This window comes from Carassius carassius, chromosome 16, assembly GCF_963082965.1.
Source record: "Carassius carassius chromosome 16, fCarCar2.1, whole genome shotgun sequence".
In the NCBI taxonomy this organism is placed as follows: Eukaryota; Metazoa; Chordata; class Actinopteri; order Cypriniformes; family Cyprinidae; genus Carassius; species Carassius carassius.
This window is the reverse complement of record NC_081770.1, coordinates 6,274,261-6,291,045: the sequence shown is the minus strand read 5'-3', so window position 1 is coordinate 6,291,045 and position 16,785 is coordinate 6,274,261. Positions and strand designations below refer to the sequence as shown.

At 36.4% G+C, this 16,785-nt stretch overlaps 2 protein-coding genes across 2 annotated transcripts in view; one reads left to right on the top strand and one right to left on the bottom strand.

Moving 5' to 3' along the window:
• The window catches only part of LOC132159318 (ribonuclease inhibitor-like), a 4,479-nt gene extending 263 nt beyond the window's left edge, over positions 1-4,216 (bottom strand). The window contains exons 1-4 of the mRNA XM_059568833.1: positions 3,940-4,216; positions 2,850-3,026; positions 1,973-2,149; positions 757-930 (exon numbers count right to left, since the gene is read on the bottom strand). Coding sequence (XP_059424816.1) covers positions 757-930; positions 1,973-2,149; positions 2,850-3,026; positions 3,940-3,971 — 560 coding nt within the window. The 5' untranslated portion in view covers positions 3,972-4,216. The remainder of the gene's footprint in view (positions 1-756; positions 931-1,972; positions 2,150-2,849; positions 3,027-3,939) is intronic.
• A 7,509-nt stretch (positions 4,217-11,725) lies between these two features.
• Positions 11,726-16,446, top strand: LOC132159541 (uncharacterized). The gene is made up of 10 exons (XM_059569085.1): positions 11,726-11,780; positions 11,898-11,978; positions 12,053-12,164; positions 12,270-12,395; positions 12,526-12,609; positions 12,917-13,003; positions 13,370-13,605; positions 13,814-13,973; positions 16,095-16,201; positions 16,373-16,446. Exons 1-10 carry the CDS (start codon positions 11,751-11,753, stop codon positions 16,421-16,423), a joined length of 1,074 nt encoding a protein of 357 aa, XP_059425068.1. The 5' UTR covers positions 11,726-11,750; the 3' UTR covers positions 16,424-16,446.
• The last annotated feature ends 339 nt before the right edge of the window (positions 16,447-16,785 follow it).

Sequence of the window (16,785 nt, the reverse complement as noted above, 5' to 3'; positions counted from 1 at the left end):
GATATTGAGTATAAAGTGTTTTGTTGAACTCTTATGTGCTGTTCGTTTGGGGACGACTCTCGTACTGTTTGGGCTCTCCAGAGAACACAGGGACCAAAGGACATTTTGTGACAAAAAAAAAAAAACTGTTTGAGGTCTGAAAGGTAATTTTACTCGGTTTATTAATGTTTTAACTACACATTCGTGTAGGTTAAGTATTTATGTTATTTTTTTTATATATTTAGAAAAATGAATGAAAAGTACTGGGTGTCACCTCTTCAGACATTTTTGACAAATTATGCAACAACAAAATCAACATTTTATAGTCTCCATTAATATCTATGGGTGTTTGTTTTTGTGTGTGTGTGTGTGTGTGTGTGTGTGTGTGTGTGTGTGTGTGTGTGTACTGTGAACATGTGGAAGGGTTGCCACTTCATTTTTGTGTATTTTGTGATCTGAATTGTGGTGGATTTATTTATTTTATTTGATAAATTAAGAAGAAAAAGTATTGATTTGATCATTTCCTCATTCAATGTGGGTCTCCAGAGAGTGACTTTATTAACAGTAACACACAACCAGATATCAATCCAGTTTAATTTTCTGTTTGTAGATCTACCAAGTGACAACCGTACAAAGTCTCATGTCATTTAGATAAAGGGAACATTAGTTTTTATTTCAGCAATCATCATTTGGGGTCTGAAAAGACCTTGAACAGCACATAAGAGTTAAACAAAGTGATTTTCATCATTTTGATTCTTGTCTGTGAATGTTACTGACCTCAATCTCTCCAGTTTACAGCGTGAATCCTTCAGTACGTCACATAAGTGATTCACTCCTGTGTTTTTTATTTGATTCCAGCTCAGGTTCAGTTCTCTCAGGTGTGATGGGTTTGATTTCAGAGCTGAAGTCAGGATGAGACACTGTTTCTCTGTAATACTGCATTCATACAGACTGAAGACAGAAAGAGAAAACACAATGAATCAGACACGTTATGTTCATGTGTGAGTAATTCATCATGTGTTAACACCATACACTGGGTTTTGTGAGTGAAGCAGGCTACTGACGGAGTGACTGAGAGAACGAGCACAGCGCTTCTCCACACTCTTCTAAAAAAATCTATCCAGTTCTGTGTTTTGTGTGTGTGCGTTGACAAATCTTTCGTGATGTCCTAACAGCCAGGATTCCCACACAACACGTCGGCTAAAGTCCGATTCGCGACCTAATGACTCATTTGAGCCGATTCATTACTTCTTAAAAGAACATACAGATCTGAAATGAGAAAGTAAGTGTGCTTACCCCATTTAGCAAGAGTGTTTAGTCAAATTTAGCCTTAATAATCCACAGTATGTATAGGCCTATGACAATGTGTAGTAAATTACCTATAAAATCATTTAGTTTAACGTTAGACTGGAGTGAGATGAAAATAGATCAAAGCACAAAGCTAGCTGTTGCTAGCTAGCTGCTAATTTTATTCAATTTTATATGGAAAAAATTACACTATTACACCATTTAACGCTACGTTTTTAATTAATATGATTATACTAAAATAATTATCAGGTCTATCAAAAAAAGGATTTTATCTGTTTAAACTATGAAAGCCAGTCGTGGAAAAATCACAGCTTTTTTTGCGAAGAGGGCAAGAAAGGATGACAGTGATCGTTTTTTTATGAATAAATAGTATAAAAAAAACTGTTTTTTTTTTAAATTTATTTTAAATGTAACATTTATTGTCAATATTGGGCTTGTGGATCTAGGGTACTCTTTGCTGTGTGTGGATGACCATGTCGGCCAGCCACCACCGAAGACCAATTTTGACCCAGGAAAAACCTTTTCCCTCCTTCACATCATCAGACGAGAGAAGAGATGTGTTTATGAGAGAAAGTGATAGTTATTTTCATTAAAGATCACAAGGGTACATTCATTTTTGGAAATATATTATGTATCCTGATAAATCAATCTGACTGTAACTGCTGTAGAGTATAATGATACTAACTCTAGTTTCTCCAGCTTGAATTGTGTGTTCATCAGTAGATCACTGAGGTGTTTCACTCCAGAGTCTCCTAGTAGTTTATTCCTGCTCAGGTTCAGTTCTCTCAGGTGTGATGGGTTTGATTTCAGAGCTGAAGTCAGGATGAGACACTGTTTCTCTGTAATACTGCATTCACACAGACTGAAGACAGAAAGAGAAAACACAATGAATCAGACACGTTATGTTCATGTCTGAGTAATTCATCATGTGTTAACACCATACACTACAATAAATAAAACCTGAAAAAAATATAAGTAAATAAATCATTAAACAGCCATAAACTAAAACAAAAACAAAACAGGATTTGAGGATACTAGTTACATTTCAAATCTGGAGAATCTTTAGTCAGACCAAAAAAAAAAAAAAAAAGGTTTGTGATTTGTAATGTAATTAAGATTCAGGATCAACTATAGAAGCACAATAACATTAAAAATGTAAACATAGAGTTTAAAATGCAACAAATCAAGAAAACTCTGTTCATAAATCAAAATTTACTTCAAGAAATTTTAAGATTGTAGTTTACAGTCAACAAATAAATTTTCTGATCATATTTCGTTCTTATTGTAATTCATGCCTGAGTGAAACAGCTTTTTTTTTTTTACTGCAGGTCAGGAATTCATTTTAGATGAAAAGCTGATAATTGTTTGCTATTGCTGTGATCTCATGAGACTGACAGGTTTTCCCTCCTTCACATCATCAGACGAGAGAAGAGATGTGTTTATGAGAGAAAGTGATAGTTATTTTCATTAAAGATCAGAAGGATACATTCATTTTTGGAAATAATTATGTATCCTGATAAATCAGTCTGACTGTAACTGCTGTAGAGTATAATGATACTAACTCTAGTTTCTCCAGCTTCAATTGTGTGTTCATCAGTAGATCACTGAGGTGTTTCACTCCAGAGTCTCCTAGTAGTTCATTCAGACTCAGGTTCAGTTCTCTCAGGTGTGATGGGTTTGATTTCAGAGCTGAAGTCAGGATGAGACACTGTTTCTCTGTAATACTGCATTCACACAGACTGAAGACAGAAAGAGAAAACAATGAATCAGACACGTTATGTTCATGTGTGAGTAATTCATCATGTGTTAACACCATACACTGCAATAATTAATAAAACATTGCCAAAAACCTTATTATATGACCATAAAGAAAAACAGAAGAAAAAAGATGAACAAAGTAGACACAGGATGAACTACAGAACTACTTAAAATAACATTAAATGTGAAAATTGAGTTTAAATGTGAGAAATCAAGAAAATTCTGTTTCTGAATTACAATTTACCTAAAGACATTTGTAACTTTTTTTTGCTATTGTCATTCTTTACTGTACATGTCTGAGTGAATACAAAAATAATAATTTGGTCCATTAATGAACTGATTACTGTGATCTCCGGTGATTGACTGAGATGAGACCCTCGAGCAAGAACTGAACCCCAAATGTTCCTCAGCGCCGCAGGGGTGTGTGTGTGTGTGTGAGTGTGTGTGTGTGTGTGTGTGAGTGTGTGTGTGTGTGTGTGTGTGTGTGTGTGAGTGTGTGTGTGTGTGTGAGAGTGTGTGTGAGAGTGTGTGTGAGAGTGTGTGTCTGTGTGTTCACTGTTTGTGTGTGTGTTCACTGTGTGTGTGTGTGTGTGTGTGTGAGAGAGAGTGTGCGTGTGTTCACTGTGTCTGTGTGTGTGTGTGTTCACTGTGTGTGCGTGTGTGTGTGTGTGTGTGTGTGTGAGAGAGTGTGCGTGTGTTCACTGTGTGTGTGTGTGTGTGTGTGTTCACTGTGTGTGCGTGTGTTCACTGTGTGTGTGTGTGTGTTAAATGCAGAGCACATGTTCAGAGTATGGGACACTATATTTGGCCACACGTCACATCTTTCTCTTTTCCTGAAAGTAAACAGTAATCTTTAATCTGACTGTAACTGCTGTAGAGTATAATGATACTAACTCTAGTTTCTCCAGCTTGAATTGTGTGTTCATCAGTAGATCACTGAGGTGTTTCACTCCAGAGTCTCCTAGTAGTTGATTCCAGCTCAGGTTCAGTTCTCTCAGGTGTGATGGGTTTGATTTCAGAGCTGAAGTCAGGATGAGACACTGTTTCTCTGTAATACTGCATCCACACAGACTGAAGACAGAAAGAGAAAACACAATGAATCAGACACGTTATGTTCATGAAGTCACAGCAGAACAACCTTCATCTGTCAAATCACAGCATCTTAACCTACATTGAGAAAAAGAGAAAAGATATTTTATCAATCAGTTGCCCATATTTAATAAATAAGAAGCAAATATATAGCAGACAATGTAATGAGGTGCTGGAACGATCACTTGCATTGATGTGAACTGGAGGGCACCGAAACTCAGCTTGTGCCTCACAGATTTGAAAAATATGACTACTGAAATGAAATGACTACTTTTAAAAGCAGAAATACTGTTCATGTGTGTTTTCTTTCTCATCTGTTTATGTTCACGTAAGACAAAAACGGCTGCGTTTATGATGATATACTGATGTAGTTTACTGTATCGTAGTTTCGACTCGGAACAACCTTTTCTACAGCTAAAATACACAGAACAGTCCGAGAACGGACACAAACCGGGAACCCGCAGCGCGACCGCTGCTCTCTGTGCACGCGCTTGTGCTTCATGTGCGCTGCACACAAACATGCTATAATACGTTTTGAGATTCTAAGCTACTTTAGTGATAAATCACAGGACAGCGCTGACAACTAGTTTATGTGTTCTTCTGTGCGCGCGATCTTCATAGCTACTGTTTATATGAGTGTTCGTGCCACACTGCAGCTGCGCGAACATGGGAGCTCGAAGAATACACATCCGTTCATCTAATCGCTTGAATGTCCAAACCATAAAACAAATACAACTGACAAAGTTTAGTGAAGACGCAAGGCTCACCGCTCACGCGCCATCATCACTATGTGTTTATCCGGCGTTAAATCTCCGTGTTTTGCTTTTATGCCACTGAACGGACGGGACAGAGTCATGTGGCTACACACACGCTAGTGTGCTTTTAAGGGGGAAGTGTTAACAGGATTAAAAAACCGAAATAACTGACATGGGAAAATTACGTCGGTTAGAGGTTATGATTTTCGGTTTTGATTATTTTTTTCGATTAATCGTCCAGACCCGCGCATCACTGGTAACGGTCAGTGAGGGTGATGGGAAGTTAGTTTTTAAAGGGTCATGAAACCCCAGACTACTTTTTACTGAGACTGTATCAGAGGTGTGTGTGTGTTGCACTTCATAGAAAACATGTTAGCATTCATTAATTTTAATTGTTTTAAACACAGTTTTGTGATAACCCACGTAGGAGGGGACGTTCTCGTGACCTTGTGCAACGTTCCCTAAAAGTTGTCTAAAGGTAACGAAAGTTCCGAACCTTTACAGAACATTAGGTACGTTCTTGGAACGTCCTCTTTTGGTTATGAAAGTGCTGCAGTTCAAGGTTCCTTAAATGACTTTAGGGGGACGTTCTATTTGGGGCATTTTATGGTCACATAGCAAACGTTACAGAGAGGACATTTGAGACGTTAACAGAACGTTCTCGCATGGTCCTCTGTTGGTCATATAATAACGTTCCCAAAGTGACTTTAGGGGAACGTTCCATACTGGTTGTTATATGGTCATGAAACAACGTTACAAAGAGGACATTCGGGACGTGAACAGAACGTTCCCATACGGTTCTCTGTTGGTCACATAATAACGTTCCCGTTATTACTTTAGGGGGACGTTCGATATTGGTTATTATATGGTCACACAACAACGTTACAAAGAGGACATTCGGGATGTTAACAGAACGTTCTCGCATGGTCCTCTGTTGGTCATATAATAACGTTCCCAATGTGGTTATTATATGGTCACACAACAACGTTAAAAATATGACAAATTAATGAACGCAAAGATGTATTAAATCTACATCTAATTAATGAAAATATTAAATAATAATACAATAAGTATTAAACTTATTTGTTAAATAATAACACTAACATGCTAGCCAATTTATTAGGTCCTCTCTGCTAATTTTGTGGGTAGGATTTGATATTTGTTACTTCAAAATAAAAACTATGGCTTTTACTCTACAGATCTAAAATCCTTGATGTGTCCATAAATCCCTTATTAACAAATAGACATACAAAACAATACAATGTCATAGATCAAGGCAACGTGAAAATAAGCGATGCATAAGTGATGCAGTTCAATTTTTCTGCCACACCCGCGGCTGACTGTATTCAGAAGGGAGAGCTGCAGCCCAATTCAACTGTGAGCCACTGCTGCTGGTGCATCGTCCTTTCTTTATGTGCGGAGTGGGGAGCGCGCGCACTGCAGGGCATGGAAGCGGCCATGCAGTCGCTTGCATTTTTTTCCTGTCAACAGTGTAAACAACTTAAAATACTCAATTTTTGGTCATAAGAATAATACATTATTTAAAGCTTTTATTTGTGTAAACTCACAATATCAAGAAAACTTTAGCAAAATAAACCACCACAAAAAGGACTGTTTTAAATCTGCTATGAATATGAAGTTTGCAGATTGTTGTAGGCTATTGTACTGTATCTTCTATAAAGATGAATATTACATTTCGTTAATTTAAAAAGCACGTTAATGTTGTATAAATAAATAAACTTTTGTTCTGTTAGATGTGTTTTGGCTAGTTTTTGTCAGGCGCGGATATATGGGTGGGCCTGGGTGGGCAGATTGACTGGTGGCCCACCCAATCAGATTAATAAAAACAATTAATTTTTTAAATTTTAATAATAACAAATTAATAAATAATTTAATTTTAATAGTTTCATGAGGACATTTAAGTAAAGTAGCTACGAAAAATAGCTACAAAATAAAAATATGTCGGCATATCACGTGTCAGTCCAGTGATGCTATCATGCAACACAGCTGGTTCTCTTGTGAATTTGTTTTCTGCACGGGCTGGCCACACGCTCTCCGTGCGCGCACTGACTTAAAAGTGGCGTAACACTACTGTTACACTGTGAAACACACATACTCCGTGTGCAGTGCGTGACTGATCCACGACTGTAGGCTACCACAAACACATACTCACTATTTGTATTTCAAATCCAGAAGTTATCAGAAACTTTTATTAAAAAAGTAAAAAAAAAGGATTGTCAGCATTGCGATTCTCTTTGTACATATACACTCTTTAATAGACGTTTTAACACAATTTAAACAACGTATTCAGCGCTACTTATATAGATTTATATATTAAGTTGCTCAAACAAGTGGTAAAATATTTAACCATGTAGTACTTCGCAAAATCGCAAACATTTCAAATCTTAAAATTGACAAAAACAGCCGACTAACATGCCTTTTCTTTTGCATTTAAGTTTTAATACAATAAATATTGCATGTCACAAAGAAATTGTTTTTTCACCTCCACCATGAATGAGACGAGAGTTGTTCATTATGTTGCCTTGTTGAAGTAAATTTATTTTTCCTTGCTTTACCCCGGTCCTAAAGTAAAAAAAACATGACTGTGTAAAAGAGTATAAATAAATTAAATGCATTTATGGTGAGATTACTACATTTTATTTAATTAAACGCATTTATGGTGAGATTATTATATTTTCATGTCAATCTGTGTTCATTTTGATCACGAACCATGCACCGTCAGCCTGTCACTTTAAATTCAGCGCGTGCAGCACATCAGAAATAGACTCGGTGCGGAAACGATCTCTGCACTGCACCGCACATGGAACGGATCGCTGGACCGCATCCGCGCGCAGTGTGAAAGCTCTATAATACAGAGCCCGGGAATCAGGTGTATAAGATTAAAAAACCCGAGGCCCCTCTGTATATTCACCAGGCCCACCTATTAATGACGTTCTGTATCCGCCACTGGTTTTTGTATGTTGTATAATTATAATAGGCCTATATGTATCTAGGTAATGAAAAAAAATAAAATAATAATAAATAAATAAATATATAAATATATATATATACATACAAAAGGAAAGCAGCTGCTTGAACCTCATTCTGGGAGAAGACTTATTTATTTATTTTTTACCATGAAGAAAAAAATCAATGGGATGAGTCAGGTTCTGCACATCTGAGAAGAAGAAACAGGTAAGACGTTTATAATCTTATACATTACAATAATGAACGATTTTTCATGAGAAATGTTCGCCTATCTATTAGACGAATAAAACACGACAATTTTACAACCGGGAAATATGACCTATTGGGTTTATTTGCACATAAACATTTTTAAATAAATTGTAAAAATAATACTAAATTACAATTATTATAATATGAATTATTTATTAGTAAATAATACTAAATTATATGTATATATATTAATTTATACTCATTTAATTTATATATTTGAATTCTAATGTATTATTTCTTGATAACAGGCGCTGCTAAGTATAACACACCGTTGCCATGAAAAACAAAGTGTTGCTATGGACGCAGGTATCTAGACGGAAATGGCTATTTTCTTTATTATTTTCTTTATTATTATTTTTCACATTATCCATTACATAATATAACGTAATTATTAGTATTATAACGCAATATATCATTATATAAATATACATATTTTTTTTATAAAATAAAAAACGTTTAACACCTATATAGGTCACAAATTCTAAATCTGGCAGCGGGTATATAAGCTGGGGTCTGTGACCATCGCGCTCACACACAGCGTACTCACACCTCACTCACTCAGTGGACATCCCAACTGGACATCCCAACTGTCAGTTTCTCTGAGGTAATTCTTCTAATTAACCATTCTATTTAAATTAAAAACACAAAAACAAAATGACATATAATGTACGTTACATGATATAAATAATAATAATATGGAATTATAAGGACAGTAACGTTAGCTTTTGAGCGAAATTTTCTCATGGTAAAACGGCCGTTTCCACAAGAAATTGAATAAATTGTCATAAAATTGACGGACTTTCTTTTCCAGTAATAAATGTACCACATTTACTCAGACAAACTGTTTTTCCGTCTTTTTCTTTAACTTTATACCACTGGTCCGCACTGTCATCGCCGTTATTTGTCGTTAAATACCGTTATGTTTACGTGATGTCATTTGGTCTAAAGAAGTAGCTTATCCTTTTCAGATAAGCTCATTAATTTTTTAGGGTCTGTCATGTTAACATTAGCTACTTTAAAATAAATTATGAATACAATTAATATCATTTTTGTAAATTATACTTTATTTGAAAATTAACGCGCCTTCTCACAGGCTTGGCTGTGAGCGCGCGCGTCCCTCAACCTCCGCACGAGCGCGACGGTGCCGTCATCACAGTGGGCGCGAGACCCCATTTCGCGCAAATGTGTGCACGGCATTTTTTGTAACTTTGCACGAAACTCCGCTTCCAGAGGTGCACGACTTCGAGCTTATTCTGGCCAAACAGCCAGCACCCAGTTTGCGCTTGCATTTAAAAAAAGAGCCTAGAAATAAGCAGGGAAAAAAAGAAGAAATAAGCCTTTTTGGTGAAAATAAAGGTCCATGTTTAACAAAACATAACAAAACCAGAACAAACTATAAATACATAAATACAAAACACACAAACAAAATAAAATAAAAATAAAATAATAATAATAATAATTATAGTAATAATTATAGAAATTACACTTTAATGCACAACCGGTTAGGCAATTCACAATTCAGGCATTGTATCTAATATCATCTGTATCCTTTGAAGTAACAAGTGTAAATAAAATTGTCCCACGTCGACGTATATGTGATTTCAATTCACTTTGTCTCTTTTCTGTGCTTTCCAGACCCTGCCCTACAGACAGATTACCATGATGTCATCTCAGAAGGTAGGCTTGTCTTGCAAAAAAGGTTTTCAAATTTACAGCATATTGCTGACATGCCAGAAAAGGGATCGATTTCACAGCAATGTGATAAGTTCAATGTTATATCAAGATGTTTTTCACCTTATAATGTGGCGTGAAAGATCACTGTATTTGCCTAAAAATTTACGATCTTTAGGTTTTTTTACTTAAATAACATGCGTGTACACATTTGCAGAGAAAAAAACACATAGCTGTGTCACACAACTGGATGCCTGCAGAAGCTAGGAAAAGAGAATACAAACGACTATGGCAGAGGGTACAACGGAAAATGAGAAATGTGCACATTAACGCAGCTGGTCCTAGTACTGTGCTAAACAATGAAGCACACAATCCCAGGGACACTATGCCAATCTGGAACCCAGGCCTAAAAAATGCAATGACTGGAGAATCTAATAGTGACAGCAATGAAATGTCGTTTGTCAATACTGACATCAGTGCAGTCACATCACTACAACATACAATGGCAGAAGACACAGAGAATATGGTTCTTGAATATTCCAGTAGTGACATGGATGGAGAGTTTTTTCAGAATACTGCCAACATTGATATGCCCACTGAAAATTTAGAAGAGGAGTTAAAGAGGTGGATCAATGAATATAATATCAAGCACAATGCTGCAGAAAAACTGCTCAAAATTCTCAGGAATCACGGGCATAAACACCTGCCATCTACTACTAAAACATTATTAAAAACGGATCCTGTTGAAAGCCAAATGGTGTCTGGTGTGGAATGCATTAAATTAGGAGTGACTGAACAATTAATCATGTGCTTGAATCGGTATCCCTACAATTATGCAAAAGACATCACTGAGCTTGAGATTTCCCTCAATGTAGATGGACTGCCACTCTTTAAGAGCACTGGTAAATCTTTCTGGCCTGTACTCTGCACAGTACATCTAAAACCAGCAAGCACATTTCCTTTGACCATTGCCCTCACTGAGACCAAGCCCAAATCACTGGACTTCATTAAAGTCATATCAGATGAACTGAAAATGATTCTAATGAATGGCTTTGCATGGGGAGAAACAACACTCAATGTAAGATTGAGATGCATTACCTGTGATGCACCAGCAAAAGCCATGCTGAAGTGCATCAAACAATTCTCAGGTTACTATGGCTGTGACAAATGCACCCAAAAAGGCAACTGGGAGGGGCGCATCACTTACCAACAAGTGCATGACCTCACTTTGAGGAACGATGTCTCATTTAGAGAGCAACACCAACCAGAACATCATCACGAAAATGCTGTGTCCCCTTTCAGCAATCTCCAAATTGACATGATCAAGTCTTTCCCTGCTGACTACATGCACCAGTGCTGCCTGGGAGTGATGAGAAAAATGCTCCTACTATGGTCACAGGGCAAGTCGGGGCATCGACTATCGCCGGCTCAGCTGAGGGAGGTCAATCAGAGGCTAAGGAACTTGAGAAATGACATACCCCATATTTTTGCCAGGAAGCCACGCAGTCTGGAGGAATTGGAGAGGTGGAAGGCCACTGAATTCAGACAAATGTAGTGCCTTTGCGTTTGAGAGCTACATGCACCAGCTGAAGAAGATGGTTAGATCAGGAAACCATGTTCTAGTCCAAGCAGCAAAACGGCTCCAAGAACGTTCACAGATTCCTATACAAACAAGTGAAGAGAAACCAATACAATTGAAACATCCTAATAATGTTTACATTGTTAGCCCAACATCCTGCTGTGAAGTTCTGGAGAGGACCAACTCCGGAAAGCTCTTATGTAGAGTATTCTCGCACTTAACGTCGTACCTTTACCAGCCATGTGACTCGATGTTCTATGGAGCCTATGTATGTGGTCCATCTAAGATGGAGATACTGGACAAGGCAAACTTGCAAGGAAGGGCAATGATCCTTGAGGATGGGCATGGCCGCAAAGTTGTCTTTTCTCTCCTTCATGACCTTGATTAATGAAATATGGAAATATGTACATAGTTAGTATTATTTTTTTTCTGTCATTGCTTTAATGTCTTAACTTAGATTTCATATACTGAATATTGACCGTCTTTTCTAAGGAGTGTCTGTTCTTCTGTTTGTAATGTAGGTTGGATTTTACATAGTTATTTTTGAACAAGAAAATGCAATTGCTGTGGCGCCTGCATTATGGGTAGAGGAGGTGAATGGGGTAAGGGTACATGCGCACACACACACACACACACACGTAATACCGGAAATAACATATTCCCTGAAATGTTTTAGGTTCTGATTTGCTACTGGCCCCGTAGAAACGCTGCTGCCATGGCAAAGGCCTCCCAAAGGCCAGATAAGGAGCTCTGGAAGCGGCACAAAATAAGAATACTCTCCGAGACTGGTGAGAAAACTGAATAAATATATAGTCATATGAAAGTACACTGCCTTTACACAGTAAAATGATTACAAAAACTAAAAAGACAACTCAAATTTACTCTGTCCTTAGACAACTATAAGACAGCCAGAGAACGAGCCAAAAAAGCTGTAGAAAGTTCAAACGTGGACACAGAAGAAGAGGTGCTAAAAGAGCGGAAAAAAAAAGTACCATCAAAATACTGGACCGAGAGTGAAGGTAAACATATGCGATTGCTTTTTGTCATGCATTAGTCCACTGTTTATGTATAAAAATCATGCCATGATTACAGAGAAAACTACTCTATAAAACTAAACTATATATAAACTGTTTCATCCTGAATGAATAGGAGAATGTGAGATTCCTACCAAAAAAAGGAGAAAAATGTCAACATCCTCTCAGAAGCCATCAAGCCTCCCAAAGCCTCCAAGTTGTAAGTAACAGATTTAACTTTTGGTGTAATTTCTTGTGTTGTGTTGATTTGATGGTGGTGCGTCAGCGTCAATTAGTGAACAGGCAAAATAAGTGCATTGCCAGCTGACGGGAAGAAGCTATTTTGTGTGAAATACAGTACAAACAAATTTCTAATGGAAATCCTATTTTAAAAAAGTTTTGAATTTGGTTGGAGTGTCTTATATTGTGTGAGTTGTAGGTTGGTATTTTTTGTCATGGCATTTTGTGTAAAAGTACTCAACTCCCCTGAACTGAGTTTATCGCATGCTTTCAATGTCTGTTTTTAGACAAACCACCTACTGACATCACAGCTCACTCACCTGAGGAAGATGAGCCATCCCTTCCAAATCTTTCAGCTAATAATACTTTTCATGGTATGCATTTTTAATGTTGATATTCTATTCATTTGTTAAGATAAATGGTTTTTTTTTAATCTTCAGTAAATTAAGATTATGGCTGCATTTTCTAATCTCAATCTCTGTTACCTTAAATTATACATTCATCTCTGTAAAGCTGCTTTTAAACAATCTGCATCGTTAAAAGTGCTATATAAATGAAGATGACTTGACTTACTATCCAAATTAGACCAGCTATTGCATCTGGCAATACAGTCATGCCAATGTCTATATTTTATTTCTTGAAGTACCACACATATGCCTGAATACTAAGCAAATAACTAAATGTCAAGATGAACCCCCCCTTCCATCATCATCATCATCTCACCCATCTAAATTTTTCAGATTTCCAGCATCTCATCGAACAATCTGAGCAGCGGATGCTCCTCGCAATTGAGAGAATGTCAACAGATATTTCCAATTCTATTGAGCGTCTGATCCAGGCTATTCAACAGAATCGTCCTGGTCCGGCAACCATCACAACACCACCACAGGAGACCATTGAGAGGCCCTGCAAAACATTGCAGGAGCTGCAAGCTTTCCTATTAAAACTTGAGGGCCCAGAAGGGAAAAAAAGGATGGTATGTTGATATAGCACAGGGGTCAGTAACCTTTTTGTCACAAAAGTGACATTTTTAAGTTCAAAATGTAGATCTGTGTGCATGTAGGCTGAATTATCAGAATTAAATACATACACCTCTCGCATTTGCTTGTGTGTCAGCAGTTACCCTGCTCCATGTGGCATTGCAATACTAACAATTGCTTTATTTATCTTTATATGTTGCATAGATACAGTTTTTGAGCCTGATGGGAGGTAGCAACATTGGAGACGCTGTGAGGAGAATCCTTCGGAAAATAGCCACCAATGAGGCCTGGTCAAATTACAGCCTGAAAGGCCGAAAAGGAAAACTGACCTTCATTGGGACAGCCCTCCACCATATTGTTTTAAGTATGCTTTTCAAAACTTCTCTCTTCTTTTCACTTCATCATGCAACTTTTTAAAGAGCAAATGATAAACAGAAAAATGTCTGTACTGTCCATGTACCTTCAAATAATTTGTTTTCTCGTTTTTGACTTCTAAACGAAAAAAAAAACAAGTAAAAAAAAAAAAAAAATCATTTTATTCAGCAAGGATGCATTAAATTGGCCAGAAAAGAGAGTTAAGATTTACATTTCAAATAAATGCTGCTTTTTTTTCTTTCATTTATCAAATAACCCTGAAAAACACAAAAATGTGAAGAAGCACAACTGTTTTCATCACTAATAATCATAAATGTTTCATATGGTTTTAGTTTTACTTATTCACTTATTCATATTGCTCATAAAGTGTACTTTTGGATGTCAAAACTTTATTAAAATAAACTAAACAAATAAATGTAAATGTAAATATGAGAATTTAAAAAATAAAATAACAGATGCATTGTGATATAGGTGACAAAATATTGTGAGAAAATATGAATATGAAGTTATTTAATGAACTTCCTCACTTAACCAGTTATCTGTGCTTCCTCAGCAATGAAGTTCCACATTTCCGAACACGAAAATGCATGCAGCAAATAAGCCGTTCACAATATTTTCTTCAGTTAACTCCAAATTTCTCCCACATATCGGACTTGATTTTTGATGACGTATTGTCGACAACTTTACAAACTCCTCCACTAGCTATTCTTTTCTTAAACTCCTCAGAATCCATCTCGACGACTGCAAGCAGATCGCGCGCGCGGTTATGATGAATTTTTAAAAGTGGAAGTATAGTTAACGTTATAGATTCCTGGGAGGGCGTGGCGCGTGGACACAAATAAACTGATATGGATTTTAAATTGTTTTATTAAAAATTATTTTATCAACTTGAAATACAGGCATATTTTTATAGATGTGTTCCTAAAAATATGCATTACGTTTGCATGTGATTGTTTTAAACCCATGTTTCCCCCGTGTCCGACCCGACCTGCACCCGTATCCGACACAGGTGGATATTTTTCATCCGTTTGAGCAAAAACCTACAGGTACCCGAACCCGTGCAGGACTCTAGCTGTAAACTACACCATATAGGCCTATGCTTATATTTAATTTCACGAAAACACAAAAACATTTGCAATATTACAAATACAAATTATTGTAGACTATCACAAGACCCATTTATGAATTAGTTAATTAGTTTTTCCGATTACAAAATCAAGTCGTTATTTTAGTAGCATGAAAAAAACAATAGGATTATAAATTAATATCTCACTTACATATACAGTTTTCCACGAGTGAATTCAGTGAAATCCAGATTGTGTCTGTCTCTGTCTGAGGTGAGCGGCACTGGCGTGAACGCGGCAAAAGCTCCCGCAAACCAGCAGTTTTTTTTCTTAACTCTTATCTAAACTCATATGATTGGTTATTGCAACATGAGCTCATCAGATTCGTGTCTGATTGTTTATAATGCTCAACGCTTAAATAAAAATTCATATTTTGCATGTCATAACTGCCTACTGTAATATGGCGTAACACTTTTAATTTATTTTCACATTTTATGTCAATAGTGATAATCGTCATATATTTATTTAGATTATTTTAACCCCCTTGTAGAATATGCATTTGTATCCATTTTGGAGGGAGCAGGGCAATTGCGTCATCAGCAATATTATTTCCACATCGCGCCGTTCCCCGGTGCTGTCCGAGGCGATGGTGCTGAATCGGTTGATCAGTTCTTATTATAGAATCAATTATTCTCTCGTGCAGGGCTGCTTCACTGCGTTATGTGAAAAAGCGGTGTTCTTTATAAAAGTACTACAGAAATAGTTGAAATCGCATCTATTAGGACTAATGGGATATTATAACAAATATAAAATAAAAATATAAAATAATCCAAACTATAAAAATACCTATAATAGCCTAGTCTACATATTTAAAAATGTATAACAATAACGTCATAATAATGGTCCATTTTAAATGTTTAAGTGTCTCTTTTTTCAATTTTTGTTCGGTGGAGCTGTGACTATTGTTCTTGTAAAAACTTTTCAGCATAGTTTTGAGCCCTGAGACTTTTCACATTTATTTTGTTACATTTTTTTTTCTCTTCTAGGTGCTTGTGCCAAACAATTTCCGAAACACACAGAAAAGGAAATTGATACATGTATAGGGGAAACCCTCAAACATGCACCTCACCGTGTCAAGTTGGTCGCAACACCTGTAAGTTGTTTTATTCAATGAGAGCTCTCTCTCTCTCTCTCTCTCTATTCTCTAGAATAACATAACTGTTTTGATTTATTTACTTAGTACCGGTACTTATAAACAAAGTGGAGTTAAAAGTAATTAAAAAGTCATTGAAGTGATTGGTAAATATAATGTTAATTTTTTCAGGCAGCGGAAGAAGAACTTCGGGCACCTCCTGAGGATGGAGACAGTGACTGATACACACACACACACACACACACACAGTATATATTTAATATAAATTATTGTTTTTGTTATTTGTTGTTCACCATTTACGCAACATAAAATGAATATAAATATGTGTTCTTGTTGTTATTACTGTTTCCTAATATTTGTGTGTGTGTATAATATATATATATATAATTTATGTAATATATAATTTATTTATAATCTGTTTTTGTTCACACAAAATAAATGACTGATTTTATCTTTGAATGTGTTAAACGTGCATGCTTATTCCTATTTAAAGTTCTGAAAGAACAAGTGTTTTTTGCAGTAAAATTCTAGTTTGGTTCCCTACAGGTCCTTGAGACCAGTGGGGACGTTCTGAAAACGTTCAC

What these genes read in the sequence shown, in the direction of transcription:
- LOC132159541 (XM_059569085.1), top strand. Translation starts at nt 11,751, where the DNA reads ATGACCTTGATTAATGAAATATGGAAATAT. An exon ending in GGGTAGAGGAGGTGAATGGG is followed by an intron (nt 11,979 to 12,052) that starts GTAAGGGTACAT and finishes GAAATGTTTTAG; the next exon opens with GTTCTGATTTGCTACTGGCC. An exon ending in TCAAGTTGGTCGCAACACCT is followed by an intron (nt 16,202 to 16,372) that starts GTAAGTTGTTTT and finishes TAATTTTTTCAG; the next exon opens with GCAGCGGAAGAAGAACTTCG.